This window comes from Balearica regulorum, chromosome 5, assembly GCF_011004875.1.
Source record: "Balearica regulorum gibbericeps isolate bBalReg1 chromosome 5, bBalReg1.pri, whole genome shotgun sequence".
Taxonomy (NCBI): Eukaryota; Metazoa; Chordata; class Aves; order Gruiformes; family Gruidae; genus Balearica; species Balearica regulorum.
Genome location: NC_046188.1, coordinates 68891687 through 68914030, shown reverse-complemented (window position 1 = coordinate 68914030; position 22344 = coordinate 68891687). Strand labels below are relative to the sequence as shown.

Below are 22344 nucleotides of genomic sequence, written 5' to 3'. Positions count from 1 at the left end.
TTGGGGTGAAACCCAGAGCAGCTGGAGCTTGGGTAGGATCTCTGCCTGCAGCCCGGCTTTGCCAGCATCACTCGCCTTGCCCGAAACCTCTCTGCTGACCTGCCAGGGATGGGAGGAGGAGGAGGGCGGGGGTGTGCTGGGGTGTGTTCCACCCTTATATCCCATGGAGGCAGCGGGGCGCTGGGGCTGGTGAAGAGGAAGGGAGGGAGGAAGGATGGTACCGCTGCGGGGGGCCGGAGAGGTGCGGGAAGAGCGGGATGGAGACCCCACAGCCAGCCCAGCGCTCCGGCGCTTTACCTGGGAGGAGATCGGGCAGCGCAGCGGACGGGGGCCGCCACCTCAGGAACGGTGGCTGGTGATCGAGAGGAAGGTGTACGACATCAGCAACTTCTACCGGAGGCACCCGGGAGGGGCTCGTCTCATCGGCAGCCACGCCGGGCAGGATGCCACGGTGAGCGGCCGGGATGGGGTGGCGGTGATGCTACCGGCTGGCTTTGAGATGCGGGGTGGAGGGGAGCGGTACCCGGCAAGCATCGTGCAGAGACAGCCGGGGAGGTGATGACTTCACCGGGAATTGGTGGGGCTTGGGGGTATGTAACAGGGTCGGGGTATGTGGTGTCACTGCTACACTCAAGATTTTCTTGGAAATGTGCAAATAAAGAGGCTTAGCCCATGGGGCAGCCGAACTGTAACTGTTTATCCAGCTAAAGTCTTTAGGATTGCTCTTATCTCCTGATCTTGATTTTGCAGCTACCGTGAGCTGCAGTGATTGCTTACAGCCAGGGTAAGGTGGGGAAGCTAACACCAGCCCTGTGGCAGCTACAGTAGCTGCTTCCACAAATGCACCTTTAGGAGAGGTGTCCCTCCTAAATGCCACCCGGCGTAACTTGGAGGGAAAGCAAAGACAGCATGCTTTCCCAAGCAGTCTTCCAGAAAAGTTTCTGTAGTTATTGTGTTTGATCAAAATTTAAAATAATCAGCCAGATAACAAGTGTCCAACTGCCTGTGAGTTAGTCCATGGGCAAAAAGACTTCAGCTCGTCATGTTTCCCTGCCTGATTGCTATTTTAATGCCATGGAAACCTGTGGTAAACACACCCCAAAACGTTCAGCAAATTCCTTGGAGTTCTTGCCTTCTGGTATGTGCAGGAAGGGTAGAAAACAGTCATAAATTAACATCTATACAAAGACGTGGCAAATGTGATTGCTTCCTTGCTGTGTATTTTGAAAAAAAACAACAAACCCCGAAACCCAAGACATAGTTCCCTGATCTTCTATATCTAAGGGATGTTTGAGGCTCATGGAAATAAAAATAATTTTCAGTCCACTAAGTTTAAAATTAAAATTCAGTATTAGCTATGCTTTGCATTCTGTATTTTCCATCATTAATTTCTCTAGTTAGTACTGTCAGATTTCTTTCATTTTAGGATGCTGTTCAGCCCAGACAACAAATGAACTTGGAGAACACAGGTATTTTGTTTCTGGGATCTCAGCTAGTTTTTATAGGTTGGTTCCATGCCCAAATCATTAAGCCCTGCAAGACGTCAGCCAGTTTTGTGTGACATCAGCTCAGCTGTCTTCACACACAAGTGCGAATAGGCTGTGCACCGTAACGGAAAAATGCCTGGTTATTTCTTCTCTCTCTAAGCATATATGATAATACTCTGGCTCAAGGGCTGTAAGTGAAATTAATAGGAAGGGGGTTTAGTTTGCTCCAGAGATGCAGAAGAACACAGAAATCTTCATCAGCTCAGCGCTTTTGGATAACAGCATCATCACTTCTGACAAGGCGCAATACTCAGAATATGTATTTATTCCAAGGCTAATCGATACCCGCGGTACTGGAGTACCTTGCCCTGCGTGAACTCTGCCCATTTGCAAGCTGTGCATCTTGACATCGGCAAAACCTGTCGGAGAGAATAAAATGTGGAATATGTGCTATAGGTGTGTCTATAGCGCAGGTTGGTGTAATCGGTACAGAGAAAACCACGCTGGGGCTAGTCGGCCGTAAACAGAACCAGGGTGAATTAGCGTGTGTCGACTTCTGCGCTCTCCTGTGTAGCCTGATTATGTGCGAACGATCTGGTTTAGAGCAAACTTGGTTATATCCACACTGAGTCGCAGAGGGAAAATATCCAGGAGGTTGTGGGTGAAGTAAGAAACTCCTCCTCGTTACTAAGAGCAGTTTTATGAGACAGTGTGAATTCAATAGGCTCTTCAGTTAGTCTGGGAGACAGAGACAAAAAGAAATGAGAGAAGAATTTATTAAAAAAAAAATCCATGAGACTTTAGTGAGGTCTGTGCATCTTGGAACAGGTCAATTGCTTAATTATTTGGATATATGTTATGAAAAATTAAATAATGATCTTAGTTTGACTGGGAGATTGTACCAAGAGCATCTAGCCTTGAAAGATGCTAACTCAGGAGAGGATGAAAAACCTGGGAGGCTCTCAGTAAGAAAAGAAACCTGAGGAATGGAAAAATGAGTATAATTAATGCCACAATATTAGTAAGAGTGACACTGCACAAAACTTTGAAGAGGAGTCCTTTTAGTGCTGCTTTTTGATGTGGTCTTTTCTCACAAAGGGTAGAAGAGCAAAGTTAAGGAATGAGGTGATTTAGAAAACGGGAGCAGCAATCTTGAGAATGGAAATTTTGGCTGAATTTGGCAAAGTTTGGTTGATTTTGCAGACTGTAAAACCTCCGGTGTTGCAACATCATGAAATAACTGGGTACTTGCAGCAGATTATTTTGTGGAGAAACTGCTTGCTGATTATTGGATTCGTCAGTGATAGCAATTATGTGCGCGGTATTTAAACCCCCCGTACGTTACAGATTTGCCTCAGTGTTAGTCGTGCGGTTGCCCAAGCCTACGTCATTTTGGAACAGAAATTCTGTAGCAGTTTGCTCGAAGAGATTAGCTAAATAACTTCATTTTTGTCACACAACCATTCTTAATAAACGTTTGCCCAGAGTAACTCTGGGGCAGCAATGCAGTAAAGCGCTGATCGTGTCTGTTTAGGATGACTAAATTGGATCGGATGAAAGATGGCACAAAAGCAGGCATGCACGCAGGCCGATACGTTGAAGGTGTGGATGTGCAAAAGCAGTTTTCTGTGGCTGGAGAATCTTCAGGGGATGTTCCTTTGCTGCAGACAGAACTCAGAGCTGAGCTCAGTCTCAGCTGTGCTTCAGGGCTCCCACTGCCCCTTTCCTGCTCTGTCAATGCAGTTGTCTCCTCTTTTTTTTGTTCCTGTCCTTTCTGTCCCCAGCCCTGCCTAGAGGCTATCAATCACACCATTGCTTTTTCATGCTCATATCTTCAAGAGAGATCAGTAATACCTAACCAGGCCTGTGCATATGAATCATGTCCTTGCATTCATTTCCTTCTGAATACCTCCAAGTACTGGAGAAAAATAGAAAGTTCTCTGTATTGCTTGGTCCTTGATGAAACGCTTCCTGTCTTAGTTAATTTGGGAGTGGAGTTCTCTACCCAGAGCTGGTTGGAATGTTGTTCTGATTCCTCTCCTGAGGTAGGCTTCTCATTGCTGTCACCTAACCTCTTCTTTCTTCAGAACTTTTATTACTTCGTGCAGTTTGGCTTCCTGTAGTTCTATATCCTTAATATAACAGAAGTCTTGATTCTCTTGCATGACTACTTTGGGGAAAGTAAGAATGCAGCCTCTGAAAAGGATATATTTCTGAAAGGTTAAAATCCCTCCAGCCTGTGAATAAGAGGACCTTTGAAGCTGTCTGATTTATAGGGCAATCTTTTCTTTTGACAAACTGCACAACAAAAAAGGTTCTGATCTGTGGATAAGAAAGATCTTTTGGGCACCTTGATGTCCAGGAAGATGGAAAAGTCACTAATATTGGGGTTGAGAAGAGTGAGACAAAGAAAGGCAAGGGAACTAGACTCTGCATTAGGCGTACGATGGAGAGTCATTCAATTTTGTATTATGGATCTTGCATACCTGTAGTAATTTCAGTAGCAGAAGTCAGACCTCTTCTATTTGCCAGCTGAAGACAGACCTCATTTAAGAGCATAGAACAAACATGAGAAGGAAAAGGTCCACAAAAGCTTGAGGAGATGATAGAAAGATAAACCAGCCATCTTTGCCATTGTGGTTCCTCCACAGTGAATGTCTTACTGTGCACAGCAGACCGAGGTTGTTACCATAATATTTGTTTTTCTTACCTCTTCCTTTACTCCTGTGCATTTGCAGGATGCCTTTGTAGCGTTCCATGTTGACAAGGTGCTGGTGAGCAAGTATTTGAAGTCACTGCAGATTGGGGAGCTGGCACCAGATCAACCCAGTATTGAGCCCACTAAAAATGTAAGTCTGTCCTCATAAATCAGATCAAAGGTAGATTAAAGGGAAATATTCTGAGATTAGACCTTGTTCTTCTGTATCAGCGTACCTTCTGGAACAATGGGATCCAGGTTCTTAGCAATTTTTTCTGCTACTACTTAAAAACAATACATGAACATTAGTCTAAATACACATTATGTGGTTGAGAATGAAATTCCTTGATTTTTTTCTTATCGCAGCAACTCTACATAAATAGCAGAGCCTTGTTTTGCTCTTGTGAATATCACAGCTATCACCTTTCCTTTCCCTTGCTTTGAGAAAAAGCTAACAAAAAATTAAGTAATCCTTTCCTGCTGATAGTAAATTTTCTGTTGTAGGTATCTGTAGGGAGAGACTGCAGGTAGAGTGTTTTAGCCTTGAATTAAGTTTCACAGGCTGTATTGGCATTGCCCTTTTGGGCAGCCTTCTTGTAGCAGTCTCAAGGTCCTTCAGAGAGTGATCACTCACAGAAACACTGCTGATGGCACTGTGAGAGTAACCAACCTGGTATGTGTAAGAAAACCTCCTGAGAGAGGCACAGGCAACAGAACAGGAATAGTCTTGGAGCACAAATATTCCCTGGGCTGTGTGGTCCTCGTTGCTTCCCACCATCCAAGGCTATTTGTTCTCCCCATTCCTCCCAGCCTGCCCTGACTTTTCCGTTGTGTAGTCCCATGCTGCATGCTGAAGGGGGGGGGGGGGGGGGGGGGCAAGATGCTACATGGCCCCATGTAACTCAGGTATTAGAAACACAATTCAGAGCGGTCTGGCTGTCCCAGAACAGCATGGCCACACTTCCTATGTAGGTGGAAACCTCATGAATCCTCTTACCTGTCTGTGGCTGTGCCTTGCTGGCTTCTTGATCCCACAGCTGACCTGGCACCAGAGCCCAGATGTGCCTTGCTCCATGCAAACTCCATTTCCCCTAAATGATTGGAAAAGTAGGCTGGCAAGCTCCTGTGTGGGTTGGGCTGCATGGAGACAGGAATTGTGCTTTGGAGGCATCTGTGGAGCTGGCAAAGACAAGGGTGGGTTGGTCTAGCACCTGTGCTGTGCTTATTTCTTGTTCCATCCTCCTTCCTCAGTGCCCACCAGCCTGAGGCCAGCTGGGCCGTAGGTGCCATTTTTCAAACAGGTATTTTATCCTCCCCTGTTAATAATGGTTAGGGTAAAGTGAACACATACAGTGATCTATTGGGACTGGTGGCAGAAGAGGAATAATTTCATCCAAAAGGCCTACCACCAGGTGGCATGCTATGCTCATGCACACACAGTACAGCTTCCACTAGATGCAACTTCCATCTGAGCCCTATGCTACCTGCCAAGATGATGGAGGAAGCACTAAAGCTATAGTCTTAGGGGCTGGGGGTACAGACATGGTGCTCTGTGATGGCTGCTCCTCCTCTGCTCTATGTACCTCATCAGGCAAAGACACAGAGAAGCTGTAGGAGAGCAATAAAGTTTACTAGTGTGCAAGCCCCGCTCTTGCCGATTTGGCCGGATCCTTTGCTCTCTTACCTCCATTAAAGTGGTCCTTGGCTTTTGAAGCTGCAGTGCTACAATCTAGAAACAGAGAACACGTAACGCTGGTGCTTCCCACAGAAAATGCTGGTGAAAGACTTCCGTGAATTGCGCGCTACTGTTGAGAAGATGGGACTTCTGAAGCCAAATCAACTCTTCTTCTTCCTGCACCTTGCTCACATCCTCCTGTTGGATACTGCTGCTTGGCTCATTCTCGTCTACTTTGGGACATCCTTAATGCCCTTTATTGTCTCTCTGGTGGTGCTGACCATTTCCCAGGTAAGCGACTGAGTCCACAGCATACACACATGGACTTGCATCAACTTTCATACACATAATACAATTGCAGTTTTGTAGTCCTCTGTTTCCTTACTTGGCATAGTTCTCCTTTGTCATAAGAAAACAACCACTATATGGCATGTATTTACAGAAGATGCCAAGAAGAAATCTGCATGTGGGGAGCTCCCACTAAACCTAGTCTGGGATTATTTACGCAAGATATGTTCTAAGGGAAGCCTCAAGAATATCAGGATTTCATACTTCCTTTGTGATTGGGACTTCAGAGCACTGTCCAAGAAATAAATCTTGATATTTTAAAGGATGGGTGTGGCATTGTCCTGTTTTCGATTCCTCTTTTACCCACCTTCCAATGTTTTCTTTTTTCCTCTTCCAGGTCCAGGCTTCATGGTTACAACATGATTTAGGACATCTTTCGGTGTTCAGGAAGACCAAGTGGAACCACTTGCTGCATAAGTTTGTGATGTGCCATTTGATAGTAAGTACCTGACCCTGGAAAAATTTCTTCAATTTGGTGGCTTTCCTGTAGAAGCATGTGTTCACCGTCGGGTGAAGGAGGGGAATTGGAGACAATCTGGCTCTGAAAGCATTGTACTCTTCATACTTTGTTCTTCACTAAAACAGGGGGCATCAGCCAAATGGTGGACTCTTCTGCACTCCAGGCACCATGCCAAACCCAACTGCTTCCAGAAAGATCCTGATATTGATATGCACCCTTTCTTGTTTACTTTGGGGAAGAAATTCTCTGTGGAGGTCAGTGTGTGCATGCGTGCATGCTCATGTACCAGGAACTGGGAAGAACACTCTAGTCAACACTGTACCATAAAGACCTAAAACTAAGATGTGATGACAGTTTCTGAAAAGAGATTGCCTTCATCTGTGTCTACTTTCTTCAGCCTTTGTAAGCAGGTTGCAGTTCACATTAAGCTCCTTTATAGGTTTCTGGAACAGTTGACAAGTAGTTGTAAATAAATTAGACATGATGTACGTGCATCATATATTGGGTGGAAAGTCCATCTGGAAAAAGACTGTTAATGGTTATAGCAACTTAATGACCTAGTAGAACAGCTCAGTAATTAATGATTATTGGATAACTTGTGAACATTAATATAAAGCATGTCTTCAGTTGGCCTTAGATTGTTACTTTAATATTAAAGTCTGAGCCTCAGAGATGCAGGTGTCTTTGGCATGTCTATGCCTTCTAGGAGAAGGCAGAAGCCTTCCTGAGACAGGCAGCCAGCACAGCAGGACCGAATAACCAAGGGCTGTTCATCTAAGACAACGCTGAACCCCTCTTGTTCTACAGCTTCATCAGTTCTTGAGACCCTATCAGAGTAGCTACAGCAGTGAAATGTTTTGTTTTTTTTTTTTTTTTTTCCTTGGAAGACCTTTGCCATCATGAAACTCTCATTTAAGTGTACAGAATCAGAGAAGGAAGGGGGAGGGGGGGAGGAGGAAGAGAAAATACATATGATTATTTTACTGATAATATAACAGCCTTGAAATATCTAGTATTTCATCAAATGAATTATGAATGTGGTAAGAACACCAAAACAAGGAACTTCAACAGTTAAAATTCACCTCTATCCACTCTCAAAATTATTTTTATCATAACACACTGTCTTTTAATGGTTCTGGTATAGTCTTTACTACATCATTTTGTTCCAACCCAGCCAATGGTGGTATCTGTGACAGCAGTTTCCTTCCTACCATATACCAATGTAGGTTTTTCCTATGGGCTGTTACCTCTGTTTTGGCTTCTCGTACCTAGAACTACTTTTCAGCAATCAATTTATTTTCTCCTACTGGAGAAAAATCACATGGTTGCTTAACAGTTTCTCTCTGAAGGACTTTACAAAGCTGGAGGCATTAAAGCCTCACATTAATGGAACGAAGATTTACACAAAAGGCATATTATGTATGTAAAGTAATAGGGCAGGTACACAAGAGGGAGACAGTAGGAATGAGCGTTGTGGGAAGTGTGCAAGAAGAGTGCCTCTGGGGAAGAAAGGAAGGAAAAAAGTTACCTGTGCAGATTGCTTAGTTTCCACTCGGTATTTTTTTGCTGTTTCTTTTTACAGCTTGGGATCCAAAAGAAAAAATACATGCCGTACAATCACCAACACAAATACTTCTTCATCAGTGAGTATCTCCATTCTCCTGCAATACTTTGAGGGGTACTAATGAGGCTTGTAGATCTTCTTTTTGATCTGTAGGACTTGAGCAGAACTAAGGTGCTGCATTAAAGAACATCATAATCAGTTTGCATCTAAGTTTTGGAGGAGTTGAAGACCTGAATGGATAAAACCCTGAGTAACCTGCTCTGACCTCATAGCTGATGCTACTCTGAGATCCTGAGGTCCTTTCCAGCCTGAATTATCATATTGATCCTATGTGAGATTGGGATTCTGTGCTCTTCTTGACTTGAAACTCTCAAATCAAATCAATGTATTTCTAACCAAATGGCTTAAGTTTTTCTTGTTCCTAAGAAAAAGTAGTGGGGTACAATTATCCCAGGTCATCTTAAAACTGTACTGCTTTGCAAAAATAAGGCTACATCTATTTGGACAGAGAAAAGATTCTTAAGCCACTAATTAAGGAAGTTACTTGGGAGAGTGAGATGAGGGCTCCAGGGACAGTTTGTGAGCTGTCTAATGTACGGCTAATAAAGTGCATGAACAGAGCAGAGGAAAAATTCAGAATTTCTCCACTGTCAGTGCCCTGATCTCTAGGCTCACTCCTGCCCACTTCTTCCCATCTCAGTGAGGCTTTATTCCTTTTGCAAAGCAACACAATTTCAACTCGGGACAAGGAGATACCACCTCCTGCATCTCTCCTGAATAGTCTGGTCTACTGCTTAGGATGCTTGCCTGAAAAGTGGACAGTATGAATTTGAACCCTAAAACCCAGCAGAAATGGGCACTTTCAAGGCATGACTCATTTACCTATTTTTTTTTCCCCTTGACCTCTAAAGATGGCAGGAACTTCACTCCAGCAGTACTTGTTCTCTCAAGTGGTTAGACAGAACTAGCAGGGTTCCTTCAGATGCGCATATCTCAGATATGCGACTCTGAGATGCCTAGTTAAGGAAGGTGATCCTATCCCAGATCTTCCACATCTTCCACAGTGGCTCTGAGTTAGAATATACCACAGCTTTCAGTAGTAGTCAAATAATAGTCTATGGGGTTGTACTTTTGTACTTAAAAAAAAAAAAAAAAGGGAGGTGTCTATTTTGGATGGTTGAGTTTTGAGTTCTTGCAACCCGAAATCCCTGGTAGGCAAGGGGTTTCATATGTATTCCTGTTGTTCCCCTGCTTTGAACACTGGAATGGGGAGCCAGAAAAGCTTTGGGGCTGTGGAAGTCACTTAAAATATTCCTCTGTGGCTGTTCCTCAGCTAAAAACCTCAAATGAAAGCTCAGGTTTGTAAGCACTATCAGATTAATGGACAGACCTAGAAATGGCACTAATATAGCATCCTAACCAGTATCAGTCAGTCACTTCCTTGCAAAGTGGTTACTGTGATACTCAAAAGGATTATTAAGTTTCTAGGCTCTTGTCCTCCTTATTTTTCAGGATTCTCCACACCTCTTTTTGTTTTCACTCTTTCCTAAAAGAAGCCATGGTCATAGCTCTCCATGAGGAAATGGAAGGCAATACTACCTGTGTTGACAGGTGACATAAGCAGCAGCAGGCTGTCATGCTGAAGAGCAGGAGCTGTCCTCAGTCAAGCTTCAGAGAGCTTCTTGTCTTACCTTTGTTTTACCTCTTGAGGTCAGCAGGCTCCTAGATTAGCTTACCGTTAGTCTGCGGTGATGCATACCGATATCATCCACAAAATTCTGCAGCCTTACAACTTCTCAGAACATTCTCCATATTGAGTAGCTCTTGAGGGATCCTTTGCTTCCAGTTTGCTTATCTGTCATTGGGTCCATGACATTACCAGTGATAATGAATTCTCCCTTACAGCTCTTCCTCCACTCCTGTTTCCCACCTACTTCCACTGCCACACGTTCTATATTGCGTACACAAAAAGGTATTGGGTGGTGAGTACTGCTACTTGTACAACCAAGAAGGGGTCAGTTGTGGGCCTTCAACCTTTCTCCTGAACATGGAGCCAGCTTCTGCCCAGAGCTCAGTCCCTGCAGTGTGACACTGTATGCCATTCAGTTAAGCCTAATATGACAATCAGTTTGGTGCAGCGTTTTCAGTGGCTCTGCATACTTTCTGCTAAACCCGTTAAGTTCCCCAGCTCCATGATAAAGGCCTGAAAACAAGCAACAGGCTGTTGGGCTTGTACTGCTTCGCCTCATTTGCAGGACCACGAAGGGAACTGTCTAATGTGGTTTGGGAAGCAAATTGGAAGGTCCGTAGTGGTCAGGAACGGGAGGATGTGGATTTATAGGAACTGTTGTCCTTGATTTGTTAGCTGTAGGCATATACTTGGCATTACTCATTATGTCAGGCAGCCAGAAGTAATGCTTCGTTCTTCCTTCTCTTGCGTGCGTTATGTACACAGGAAGACAGAGCGACTTCCAGCCAAAACTGAGATCCTTGGTCTAGCACTTAGTTCACTGACAAGTCCTGGGCAATGATGTGATACAAGTCTTCAACTCCTGCTTCTGAATGCATAGTCATTTGCTAATATATTAATCTACTTATCAGGCATGAATGCTCAGATTCAGCTCTATTATAGCAAGCTGTGAAAAGAAAGTGCTATTAACTTCTTGTAACTTGGATTGTTCCAGACAATTCAATTTAACAAAAACTCACAGAAGCTGAATGTAGATTCTTCCCTGTGAGGGTGCTGAGGCCCTGGCACAGGGTGCCCAGAGAAGCTGTGGTTGCCCCTGGCTCCCTGGCAGTGTTCGAGGCCAGGTTGGATGGGGCTTTGGGCAACCTGGGTTAGCGGAGGGTGTCCCTGCCCGTGGCAGGGGTGGGACTGGGTGGGCTGGGAGGTCCCTTCCCACCCAAAGCATTCTAGGATTCTGTGTTCTCTTGTACATATAACGTGAAGCTTAGAAAAATACTTAAGGCAAATGTAATTTGTAATTATTTTCTTTTTTTGTTGTTTCTGGTTTTTGGTAGGATTTGGCCTGGATGCTGACCTTCTATATCAGATTCTTTTATACTTATGGATCATTATTAGAAATAAAGAGTCTCCTGGCGTATTATTTTATATTCAGGTGATATTTCTTTAGAAAGTTCTTCAGCCTTCCTCTACATACTCTTTCCATCTGTGCCTGCTTGCCTTTCTCTGCCTTTGCTTATCTTTCCATGTTCTCCTTTCCCATCTCATTTTTTGCTTGGTTTTTTTTTTAATTCCATAAAGTTTAAACTAAGACTTTTCTGCTTAATTGCTAGTTCAGGTTTTATGTCACCTCACTGGCTCTGCCAGCAAAGAGACTTTTGCTGAGTGCTGACCAAATAGAGGAATACTTACCTTACGTAACATTCAGTGCTTTGGGTGTTGGGTCCGCTACTAGTTAGTGAAAGAGAACATCTAAGAGAAAAAACAGCTGAGTCTGAGCTTGCACATGCTCAGGCATTTTCCAGCAGCATTGGCTGGAATAGACAATCCACTCTCCACTTGGATCATTTTACTGATTCTAACCAGTTTGGTCCTTGGCTACAGATAAAACAAGATGAATACCAGGCTACATCATTTTCATAACAAAACATATTAAATAATCATGACTCTCATAAGGAAGTAGGAAACTTCCAGGTTTTGAAAGTTCTTCCAGGTGCTGGATTAGCAAGGCTGGTGCTCAGCTGTGTGTTTGTAAGTCTGGCTATGCTGTTATTTCAATGGCTCATCACTGACTTGCTTACCTGTTACTGAATTCTGGCCTCTTGTTTGTTTCCACAGGATGCTGGAGAGCAGCTGGTTTGTCTGGGTTTCACAGATGAACCATATCCCTATGGATATTTACTACGACAATAATTTGGACTGGGTGTCTACTCAGGTAAGATATTTTCCATTCTTAAGAATTCTGGCCATACAGGTACAAATTCCAACCATAAGACAAGCAAGTCCTCTATTGCATTAAGGGTGAAAAACCTTTTGGTAACTGGGAAATGAAGGTTAATAGGAGAACAGGATTCAGTTACGGTAACAGTAAAGGAGGACAGCAATGACATGTTCACAGGCAATCTGAAATCAAAGCTAGGTCCCACTTCTATTTCCTAAACATACCCACCTCCCCACTTATTGCAGCATTCTGTCTTGGACCTCTTCTGCTTATGTGGAGGTGGAACTTTGTGTCCTACTCTTGCTGAGCAATTTCATGCTAGTAGAATACCAGTGTGGTGGCCTCTCTTTGCGGAGAGTTCAGCAGTAAAGTCTGGCCATCACAGAAGTACCCTGCCATCTCTGCTTTTTCTGCAGACATAGCTTTGAGAAGCCCCAGGAGGAACTTTTGACTGTTCACATGCATTCACAGGAGCACAGAGCCAACTCCTAGTTTTACCGTGGTCCATGTTAACCAGTCTATGTACCTCTGCTGGTCCACAAAGCTGAAGGAGGATTATGATCCCTGGCTTGAGGTAGCTCAGCTTAGGCTAAAAGAAAAGAGTAGAACAGAGTAGCACAGCATGCTGTGCTCTTTAGACAAATGAGAGGCTGCAGTCACTGATCTGTACTGACTTTGCTTTCCTTTCCCCTCTAGCTCCAGGCAACATGCAATGTTGAGCAGTCTCTGTTCAATGACTGGTTTACTGGGCATCTCAACTTCCAGATTGAACACCAGTGAGTATGCACCCTGAAAGAGACTTTTCTTCCCTCTTCTTTTTTAAAAAAATTTTTTTTCTTGTCTTTTTTTTTCCTTTTCCCTATTCTTCTTTGTTCCAAATTCTACAAATAGTTGTGGGATACCAATGAGTTTTGCTTTAAAAAGACTGAAACCCCCAAAGAGAATCATAATGTAATTCAAAACCTTCACTGGACCCACAGGAAGGTGAGAATGACTAGTGAAAACTGAACAGGGGTAGGATCTATGAGACCATACAGCCAGCAATGGGCTCTATCCACAGTAGTAGCTTGTAAGCATTAGTGAAAATGTATGTGCTAAGGCACTCTCTTTATAGTCAGACACAGTAGTTTAAGTTTATTTATACTGACTACTTCTCTGTTATTCTAGAGATTGAGATATGCAGCTGAAGGATGGGCTCATTTCCTTTTGTGTGCTATGGCGATGGTTACTTCTGGAAAAAGGGGGAGGGGGACAGTAGTTTCTTCCAGTTTATGGTATCATGTAATTTGGAGAAATGTTGCTTCAGAGATGCTAGAGACAACTGTGGAAAATAACGAAGGAGGAAAGCAGGAATGTCTTATGAGTTACTTGTGCTAAACAGCTAAAGATCCTACTCAGTCTGAGCTGGGTGATTCCTGGGGAGTATAATATATACATAATGAATGTGAAAGGTAATATTTCTAATGGAGCACTGGAAGAGAATTTGTCTGTCTCCTGTTCACAGCCTATTCCCCACAATGCCAAGACACAACTACTGGAAGGTGGCTCCTCTGGTGAAGTCCTTGTGTACCAAACATGGCATTGAGTACCAATGTAAGCCGTTGCTCACGGCTTTTGCAGATATTGTGCAGTAAGTAACACGACACTGGCAAAACATTGCAGAAGGATATAGGAGACACTAGAAGCCTAAGAACAAGAGTTGGCTTGTTCGCTTCCAAATCAACACACAGAAACCCTCATTTCCCTTGTCCCCACCAGCACTCCTCTAAGCAACCCTGCATAAGTAAGTGGCCTCTTGTGCTCTTTCTTTCTCAGGTCTCTGAAGAATTCAGGAGAGCTCTGGCTTGATGCCTACCTACACAAGTAAGAAGACAAGACTTGATGGTACCATTCACAGCCTGCCATGTCTTTGCATTCCCAGCCAGCTGAAGAGCAGGGACAAGGCACTCTATGGCAGAAGAAAATGGATAAGAACTGAAGGATATGATTCCAATAGCTATGAAGAAGTTACCTGAATTTTACTTCTGGTCATTCCTGGTGTTTTGGTTCAGATGTGTTAAGAGTGGATAGGATAAGCAGGAGCTAACTAACTGCTTAGAACAGGAGAACGTCTTTGCTGGCTGTGTCTGAGGAAATACAGCCGAGAGCATTTCAGATTATGGCCTGGTGCAGCTGCACACACTTAACTTCAGGTCAGTCTTCTGACCAGGTGTGGCTTTTTTTTTTTAGGCACTCCTCATGTGGAGGCTTTAATACTTAATACCACATTTGCTTATTTAAAGTAATTTGAAATTGTATAGTATTTTGAATTAACATGGTGTTACAGCACTGTGCTTAAATCACAATAAGTTATAATAAACTACATATATCACACTTGAAGTGTAGCAATTGCAATATGCAGTTGAATAACAACATAAATGTGTTTCCCATTACTGCTTGTTAGAGTATCTTCATTGTCACAATGCCAGGCATCCCCAGTTATCAGGAAGAAATACACAGTTGAAACTCTCTTCAAAGTTTCTTTATTCACTATTTCTTGTACTTTGAGTTTGAGCCATGGGTATGTTCCCCATGCTGGTCTGGCTGAGTTGTTTATAACCATGAGGTCTGTACCCCAAAGTGCTCTTAAACACTTCATGCTCTTAAACACTTCATGCTCCATCCTTTGTCTTCACATCTCAAAGCTGCTACTATTATACCCAATGTGTATTCCATTATGTTAACAGACAGCTAGATCTCATTCTACACAGAGTAACTACTTGTTACTGCTATCTGTATAAGACTATGATCATACTATAGAAAGATAAACCAAAAGTAAAATAAATCAGCCATAGACAGTTGGTCAAATAGAAAAGTTGCTGTTGCAGCTAAACCACATAAACTGAAGTTGTAGACAGGCCAGTAAAGTCTGATGAGCCTCAGTTCTGAGGCTTTGCAAACTTAATACAAAGTTGAGCCATTATTTGGCTCCACATAATTAATATAAATCATAAGCCCATTATAATCACTAAATTGCTGTTATACTCAGTAGAACCAACTTCAGCTTTTCTGCAGCTGAAGAACATGCAATGAACTTCATGATGGGGAGCAGATTTATTTCTTCATCACCCTGAGTCTGCAAGTGAGCTGTCCTCACCTGGAGCTTGAGGCTTGCAGGTGCTGCTGAGCAAGACCTTCCTGGCAGGCTGTGTTTCTCGGCTCCCCAGGCTTGCCTCGGAGCCTGGGGTGTTTGCACTGCACCCTCACCAGATGCTAGGCATAGGTGAAGTCACAGCAGGTAGAATGGCAGGACTGTACAGTTACAGAAAGGCACAAGGTGTTTCCAATCATCCTAGGAAGTTTTTTTTCCTTGCTTCCCAGGGAGGTTTACAGCTCTGGAACTGAACCTGAGAGTCTGGATTACAAATAAAATCAGGTGAGGAAGGTGGGATAAGAAAGCAGGGAAAAGGATAGCTGCTTATGCAAGTTTGGCTCACAGGAACAACAGCCACATGAACTCATGAAGCAAAGCTGCTCTTGCTCCAGACTACATCTGAGCTCCTTTTTAAATCAGCATCACACAAGGTCAAGTGCTAGCCACTTGGACTCAAACACTGGCCGTATAGTATAAGGGAACAGGAATATAGGATCCAGACTCAAAGGTTTAAGTGAGACACAGGCGTTTGTGTGTCAAAGCTTACTAAGGCAAGGCTTGCTAAGCTCAAGCTTATTAAGGCAGTTTTCAGAGTTCAAGAGTAAACTGAATTACCTGAGTCAACTCAGATTTTGTTTCTGCCAGGCAGAAGGTGAGTCAGAGAAAGAGGCTAATCTTGGTGCTTTGAATCACCCTTGAGAGGAGGCAGTATCCTTCCGTTAATTAGTAAGAGAGTGAGTTCTTTGAAGCAAGTCCCATCACGAGCACATACTCAGACCCTGAAATAAAAGACTAACTTTTGGAACAAAAACATTAATTGGAATATCAGCAGTTAAGACCACTTTCTTAAAATAACGAAAGCAATGAGGTTAATAAATAGAGATCTCACCTGGTAAAAAGAAAGATATAAGAAAGCCTCTGATTAGATAATAAATGGACTTTGTATTGTTTGTGCAATGATTGTCTGAATTATATGGGCCATGCTCAGCATTGAGTTTTACTTAAAAACCTTTAACCCAGTACAGTCAGCCAGAACACATAAAAAGATGTGTTATTAAACCATTTTCTGCCTTGGAAAGCATGCAATTATGTTTAGAGGTTAAGAGCACAAAGTACGATTCCCAAACCATGGGAGTAAAACAAGCGATTCCTGAAACACTGTGGGAGAAGTAAGGAGCGAAGCAGGACTCGGAACACTATCAGTTATTTACAAACACATTTCCACTATTTTAAAAAGCCTTTAAAAATAACTTTAAACTAGTCTTTGAAAATAATTTTGGAGATTTTGAAGACCAGTATTTGATTTGTGAACCTTTTAACATCATTGGGCTTCTAGTGCCGTTTGCAGTCAGGACCCCGTAAGTCAAAATGCAATTTTTTATTTTTTTTTTAAAAACAAAGCTGCAAATATTTTCATTAGTTGAGGACCCAACGGTGTGCACAAAGGTTGAGTAAGACCAAGATGAAGGGCTGTAGACAAATGTGGAGTACAGCCTAAGCAATATGGATCAACACCAGAGCAAATAGGAGGAGGTGCCAAATTTTCCCCAGGTATCTTCAACCAATCTCATCATGAGGGTAGGTAGTACAGGGTTAGATGAAAGGCTGCCTGTATTACCTCATGAAAGTATTTAATAGCTTGGTAAGATTCTACAAAGAAGATATCACTGAGAGGGCCAAAGGCAACATACACAAATTAGTTATAAGACCCAACAGAAAAAACATTAAAAACCAACTCTTCCATGAAGAAGTTACAGCACATGAAAAGAGAGTTGAAGTGAAATTAGCATCACCACTTGAGTGTTTTCTCTAGATGTGAAGAATGATGGAAGTAATACAAAATACTAACTGACTTATTCTAAAAACCAGCCTTTATTCCTGCAACTCTGAAATGCAAATCCTATTCTTTTCCAATGGTCATATCTTGAAATTGAAGGTCTAAGACAGACAGTTTCCACTGGAAATAATATTGAAAGTTTGATTTTTAAATGAAGCATTTTTTTTCCCAATAAATACCCTCTGAAAAAAGGTATGTTTTAAGAAATATTAGTGTGCATCACAAATTTTGGTTTATATGTGACACTTCATATTAATAGCTAGATATTAAACAAAACACATTGTCTTGTGTTATAAAGCTGATGGTAAATAATGAAAAAAATCTTAATCTTGAAACAAAAAGCTGTACTATTAAAATGTCCACAGATCTTAGCCAAACTTTTTCTCCTATAATCACACTTTTTTTCATGAAAGTGTTGAAACTATTCCTCATCCTGCAGTCATCACAAATTTGTACATATATGCTTCTCAGATGCATAAATTCACTAAAAAAAGCTTGTAACTTTTATGTTTTAAAGCCAAAGAAAAAGCAGCACTTAGGAAAAGTAATGAGTGTCAAAAGCACCTTGGACTCTGCACATACGCAATAAGTAAAACAGGGAAAACAAGCAGAGATTTCTTCATTTTGCTTTTTCCAACTCCCCTCCACAAAGTCAAGAGCTTTATCCAGACACTGTGGACAATACGAGAGCTACGATTAGGCAGAGCTACGTGGTTCCATCTTCTTCGTATGTGCCAATTTTGATTTTTCACTTCAATCTCATGCTACACAAAAAGGAACACCAGATTGAACCCAATTAAATAAGGTGGTAACAAAGAGGAAAAAAAAAGCAGGAAGACAAAAATGTGAGACTTCTGTTAAAGATTACATCTTCAAGCAGAGCAAGTATTGTGTAATTGAAAGCAGCGCTGATTCGGCCAGCTTGCTCGCCAGGGTCTAGCCATCAGCTAGTTCAGCAGAGCTGGTCGGGAACAGGTCATGCAGACCTCTGCTCAGGCAGGGGGTCAGCCGTGCACCCTTCGGGCAGACCTGGGTTACAGCAGTCAACAAAAGATGATGTTTGATCAAACAGGCAGTTTATTCTGCATTTCCTTTGATCCTTTGTCTACAGTGTCTGGATAAAGCTCTTGACAATGCTAATGCGAAGAAACAACATGTTTGAGTTGGTTCCTCCTCACTGTTAGAAAACAAGGCGGCAGCTGGACATGATCTACGAGGGTGAAGTAACTGCAGAGGACTGAATAAAACAAGGTGAAGGGGAAGTAAGAGATGGGTGTTTGGGTTCAGGTCTCCCAGCGGTCCCTATCCCTTAGACACCCTCACCCTTTCACAGCCATACAGACCAACACAATCCAAGTATGAAAAAAGAGACACCAGCTTCCACAAGAACTCAGTTACCCGCTTCCTCACGCATTTCCAATGGCAACTCCATCTGGGAGTGAAAGCCAGGCTTAAAGCCGAAAACTCGCCCAGCTACCACCCCAGGGAAGGCTGCCTTCAGGCATTTTCTATTTTTGTTCTGTTCAGGGAGTGTTGCAACCACAACTTTGTCTGTAAACAGAATCTCCCACCATCCTTATTCCTCAATAATTCTTACAACATATGTGCAAAAGGTCAAGGAAAGATTCCCCAAGAATCTACACTTAAGTGTAGAAAATAGGAAAGGGATGATTCTTCCCCAGCTATTTGTTTGTAGCAGAGTGTATTCACTTCTGTCAGTGCTGTTGCTGTCGATCCTGAATCAACAATCACTGAGACACGAATTTATTGCACTGAGGAAAAAAAAAAATCAATAAAAAAAAAGCAAAGTTCCAAATACTGGTCAAAGTTTTAAAATGGTGAAACCTGAGAGGAATGAACAAAGAATAAACACTGAAGTTAATAGACACAGCAAATCTACATAAAGCATTTTTTGTGATTTATCACATGCTACAAAACAGGACACAGTTTTTCTTCCGACTTGTTCCATTATAGCTTTACAGTATTTGAATCAGATTGTTGGATCCAACTTTAATTACAGCGACCAAGCAAAACGCCTTTTACAATCTTGTAATGACTTGAACGAGATGGATTAAGATCAAGGGGAACGCTTCTGGGGTTTGCAAGAAACTATGAAGATATTGTCTGCAAGTTCTGCTGGAAAAAAAAAAAAAGAAAAACCAAAACACACACACCCCAAAAAGACAAAATGCAGAGTAACCGGCATGTACTGGTTTCTTTCCAGGTAAAGAGCAATGTATCATTGTTTAATGAAACGGATCAGGCTGCAACTTATAGGCTGAAAAATGTCACCATTAGTCATATAACAGTACTAGACCTCCTTGATCCAGCTACTTTGGTAAACAGGATGCAAAAATATTTTTTTTTTTTAATTAAAAAAAAAGTATAGCTAACAGTTTATCAAGCTTTAGACTGTGACCTGAAAATAAATTTCAGCACAGGTCCTGAGGGCCTGTTTACTCTCAGCCTGCAACGCAGTGAGATTTCCAGCTGCACGGGGGTTGAAGTTTGACTTGGGGTGGAACCCCACCATGACAGAGTTCAGGCTTTTATCACACAACTAAATCACACAGGCTCTACACAGCAATCCAGGCTGTAAAACTGTCACTGTTACCAGGGAACTGCGTATCAAGCTATTTTACTTATTATTTTTATACCACTGCCTCATTTTTTAGCCTTGATTAGCCTTCCCAGACTAGGTAAATACGCAACCCTTTACAACCTTTTGCAAACATAGGGATTTTTCAGGAATCTTTCTCAGTCTAAATGATCCATCCCTACAACTGAAATCATCCTGAACTAGAAGAGGACCTCAGAACTCCTCACACAGGAGAGGTTTTCACAGGAGAAGTGTTTTGATACTTTCTTGACTGGACAGAAGAGAAAGGGAAGGCGACAGATGCTCTGCAGGTACCTTAAACAGCTATGTGTGAGATGATGGTACGGCACAGATTATAAAAGGTCATTAGCTCTTAGTCTGGATTCAAGAGCGAAGTGGGAATCTAGCAATTACCAACAGACAAACCACAAATCCGGCCAAATTGCCTTTATTTCCTTCACAATCAAAATAGAGCCTTAATTTTTTCCCCAGTTCTATCCAAAAGTGGCCTTAAGCAACTGCTGAAGTTACGCCCTCAATGTCAGTTCAGTCAAGGCTATGCTCAAGGCCAGCTTTGCACGTCACGATCGCACAATTATGAGCCCAAACATCGGTTCAGGTTAAGTTCTGCAATACTGCCTGGGAGGAAAGGTCAAGCTTTACCATCCACTATCTTCATGTAATCTGCTATCAACGAGAGATAAGAACATGCAACATCACTGGATCGATCCACTCCTGCGGTACTGGTTTGAGGCCCCAAACCCCACAACAAACAAAACCGAAAATGCAGAAAGACTCATAGAATGGTTTAGGAGACCTTCAAAAGTCACCTAGTCCACCCCCCCTGCAACAAGCAGGGACATCTTCAACTAGATCAGGGTGCTCAGAGCCCCTGTCCAACCTGACCTTGAATGTGTCTAGGGATGGGGCATCTACCACCTCTCTGGGCAACACGTTCCAGCATTTCACCTCCCTCATCATAAAACATTTCTTTGTTCTATCTAGTGTGAGTCTACCCTCTTTTAGTTTATAACTGTTACCCTTGTCCTATCACAACAGGCCCTGCTAAAAAGTCTGTCCCCAGCTTTCCTGTAGCCCCTTCATGTACTGGAAGGTGCTATAAGGTCTCACCCAGAGCCTTCTCTTCTCCAGGCTGAACCACCCCAACTCTCTCAGCCTGTCTTTGTAGGAGAGGTGCTCCAGACCTCTGATGATCTTCATGGCCTCTAGACCCGCTCCAACAGGTCCATGTCTTTCCTGTGCTGAGGTACAGAAAGGTTTGACTTGAGGCTAGGGTACGATTCCCTTGAAAAACCTGCAGAGTTAAGGCAGACGAAGGCTAAATGATGAGTTCCGACTCATACCATGTGCCAGAATACCAGCCCATGCAGAGACCCCTCAGGACCTGCTCATTTATAACTGGGAAACACAGTCACAGGGCACACATCTGTCATCTCTCCCTCAAACAGAAGGACAAAAGGGAAGGACACAAGCCAGGAACCAGCCCACAGGCAGAGTGAAGACTGAATAATTGGAAAAAGCAAGTAGTTCAAGAGCAAAATTGTTTTGCATTAAATAAATTTCAAATGTTTGTTAAGGGGAAAAAACCTGAGAACACTACTTTCCTCTTTCCAAAACGATGGTAGTTACTGTTTATAAACCCAGTTAAAAGCTTCCTAGATTAGAAGAGGAAAAAAAAGTCTGTTGCATCTTTCTTCCTCTCAGCATCCAGGCAAAAGGCGGCTACAAAGCCCCGCTGTGACACAGTGAACACAGTGACTAAGTGTTCAGACATTATTTGAAACTCCCATCTGTGATGTTAAAAGGAGCTCTTAACACAGCTAAAAATACATATTTTTAAAGGCCCAACCAACTAGTGAAGTCCTAAGCTATGTGCATCTTTGAGGAAAGCTTCCTCACAGCAAACCTTCAGATTAAGCCATTTAGTCTCAAAACTAGGATTAATCAAAAGCCAGATACTTACTTCAAACCATGGCAATGTGTAAAACAGGTAGGTCCTTTAGAGTTCATCTCTAGTGTAAACCCACTACGCCATTTGCGGCGCTGATCAATGCAGCTACTTTCTTTGCATCAAACTCACACCCGTAATTTTAACTCTGTAAGAAAGCAAGCATTCCTTCACGTTACTTCTCACCCAATTAACATTTAATTTGCAGATAAAAAAATGAAACAGTTTAAAAAGAAAGATTAACAAAGCCCCGACTAAAAAAAAACCATACTCAGGCATTCACACATGAAGCATAGGTTCTCAGGCTTTAAGACAGGCTTGAACCTTCACACACCACAACCACCACCACCTCCGGTGGTCTTAGGCAAAAAAAGACTCTTGTTTACTATAATTTTGTGAGAAAATGGTGGCTCACCTGCTTCTCTAATTCAGGTATCAGAGCTCCAAAAGGAGCACAAACAGCCTTTTCCTCCAAGATGAGCAACAGGTATACCACGTTATTTGGCAAATCAACGCAATTGATTTAATGGACACTAAAGTCATAGGTACATACACACAAGTTAGTAGACAATTTCCATCAATGGCTTTCACCAGGCAACGAGCTAGCTGGGTTCGAGAAAGGAATTCAGGGCTTATTTTTTCCAACATACTTAAAGCAGTAACTAT

At 42.6% G+C, this 22344-nt stretch overlaps 1 protein-coding gene across 1 annotated transcript; it reads left to right on the top strand.

Moving 5' to 3' along the window:
- The first annotated feature begins 214 nt into the window (after positions 1-214).
- Positions 215-14019, top strand: LOC104637185 (acyl-CoA (8-3)-desaturase). The gene is made up of 12 exons (XM_075753090.1): positions 215-451; positions 4226-4336; positions 5954-6151; positions 6546-6647; positions 6794-6922; positions 8251-8311; positions 10138-10214; positions 11257-11354; positions 12038-12134; positions 12837-12916; positions 13645-13770; positions 13956-14019. The coding sequence occupies exons 1-12, from the start codon at positions 215-217 to the stop codon at positions 14005-14007; spliced, it is 1368 nt and encodes a 455-aa protein (XP_075609205.1). The 3' UTR covers positions 14008-14019.
- The last annotated feature ends 8325 nt before the right edge of the window (positions 14020-22344 follow it).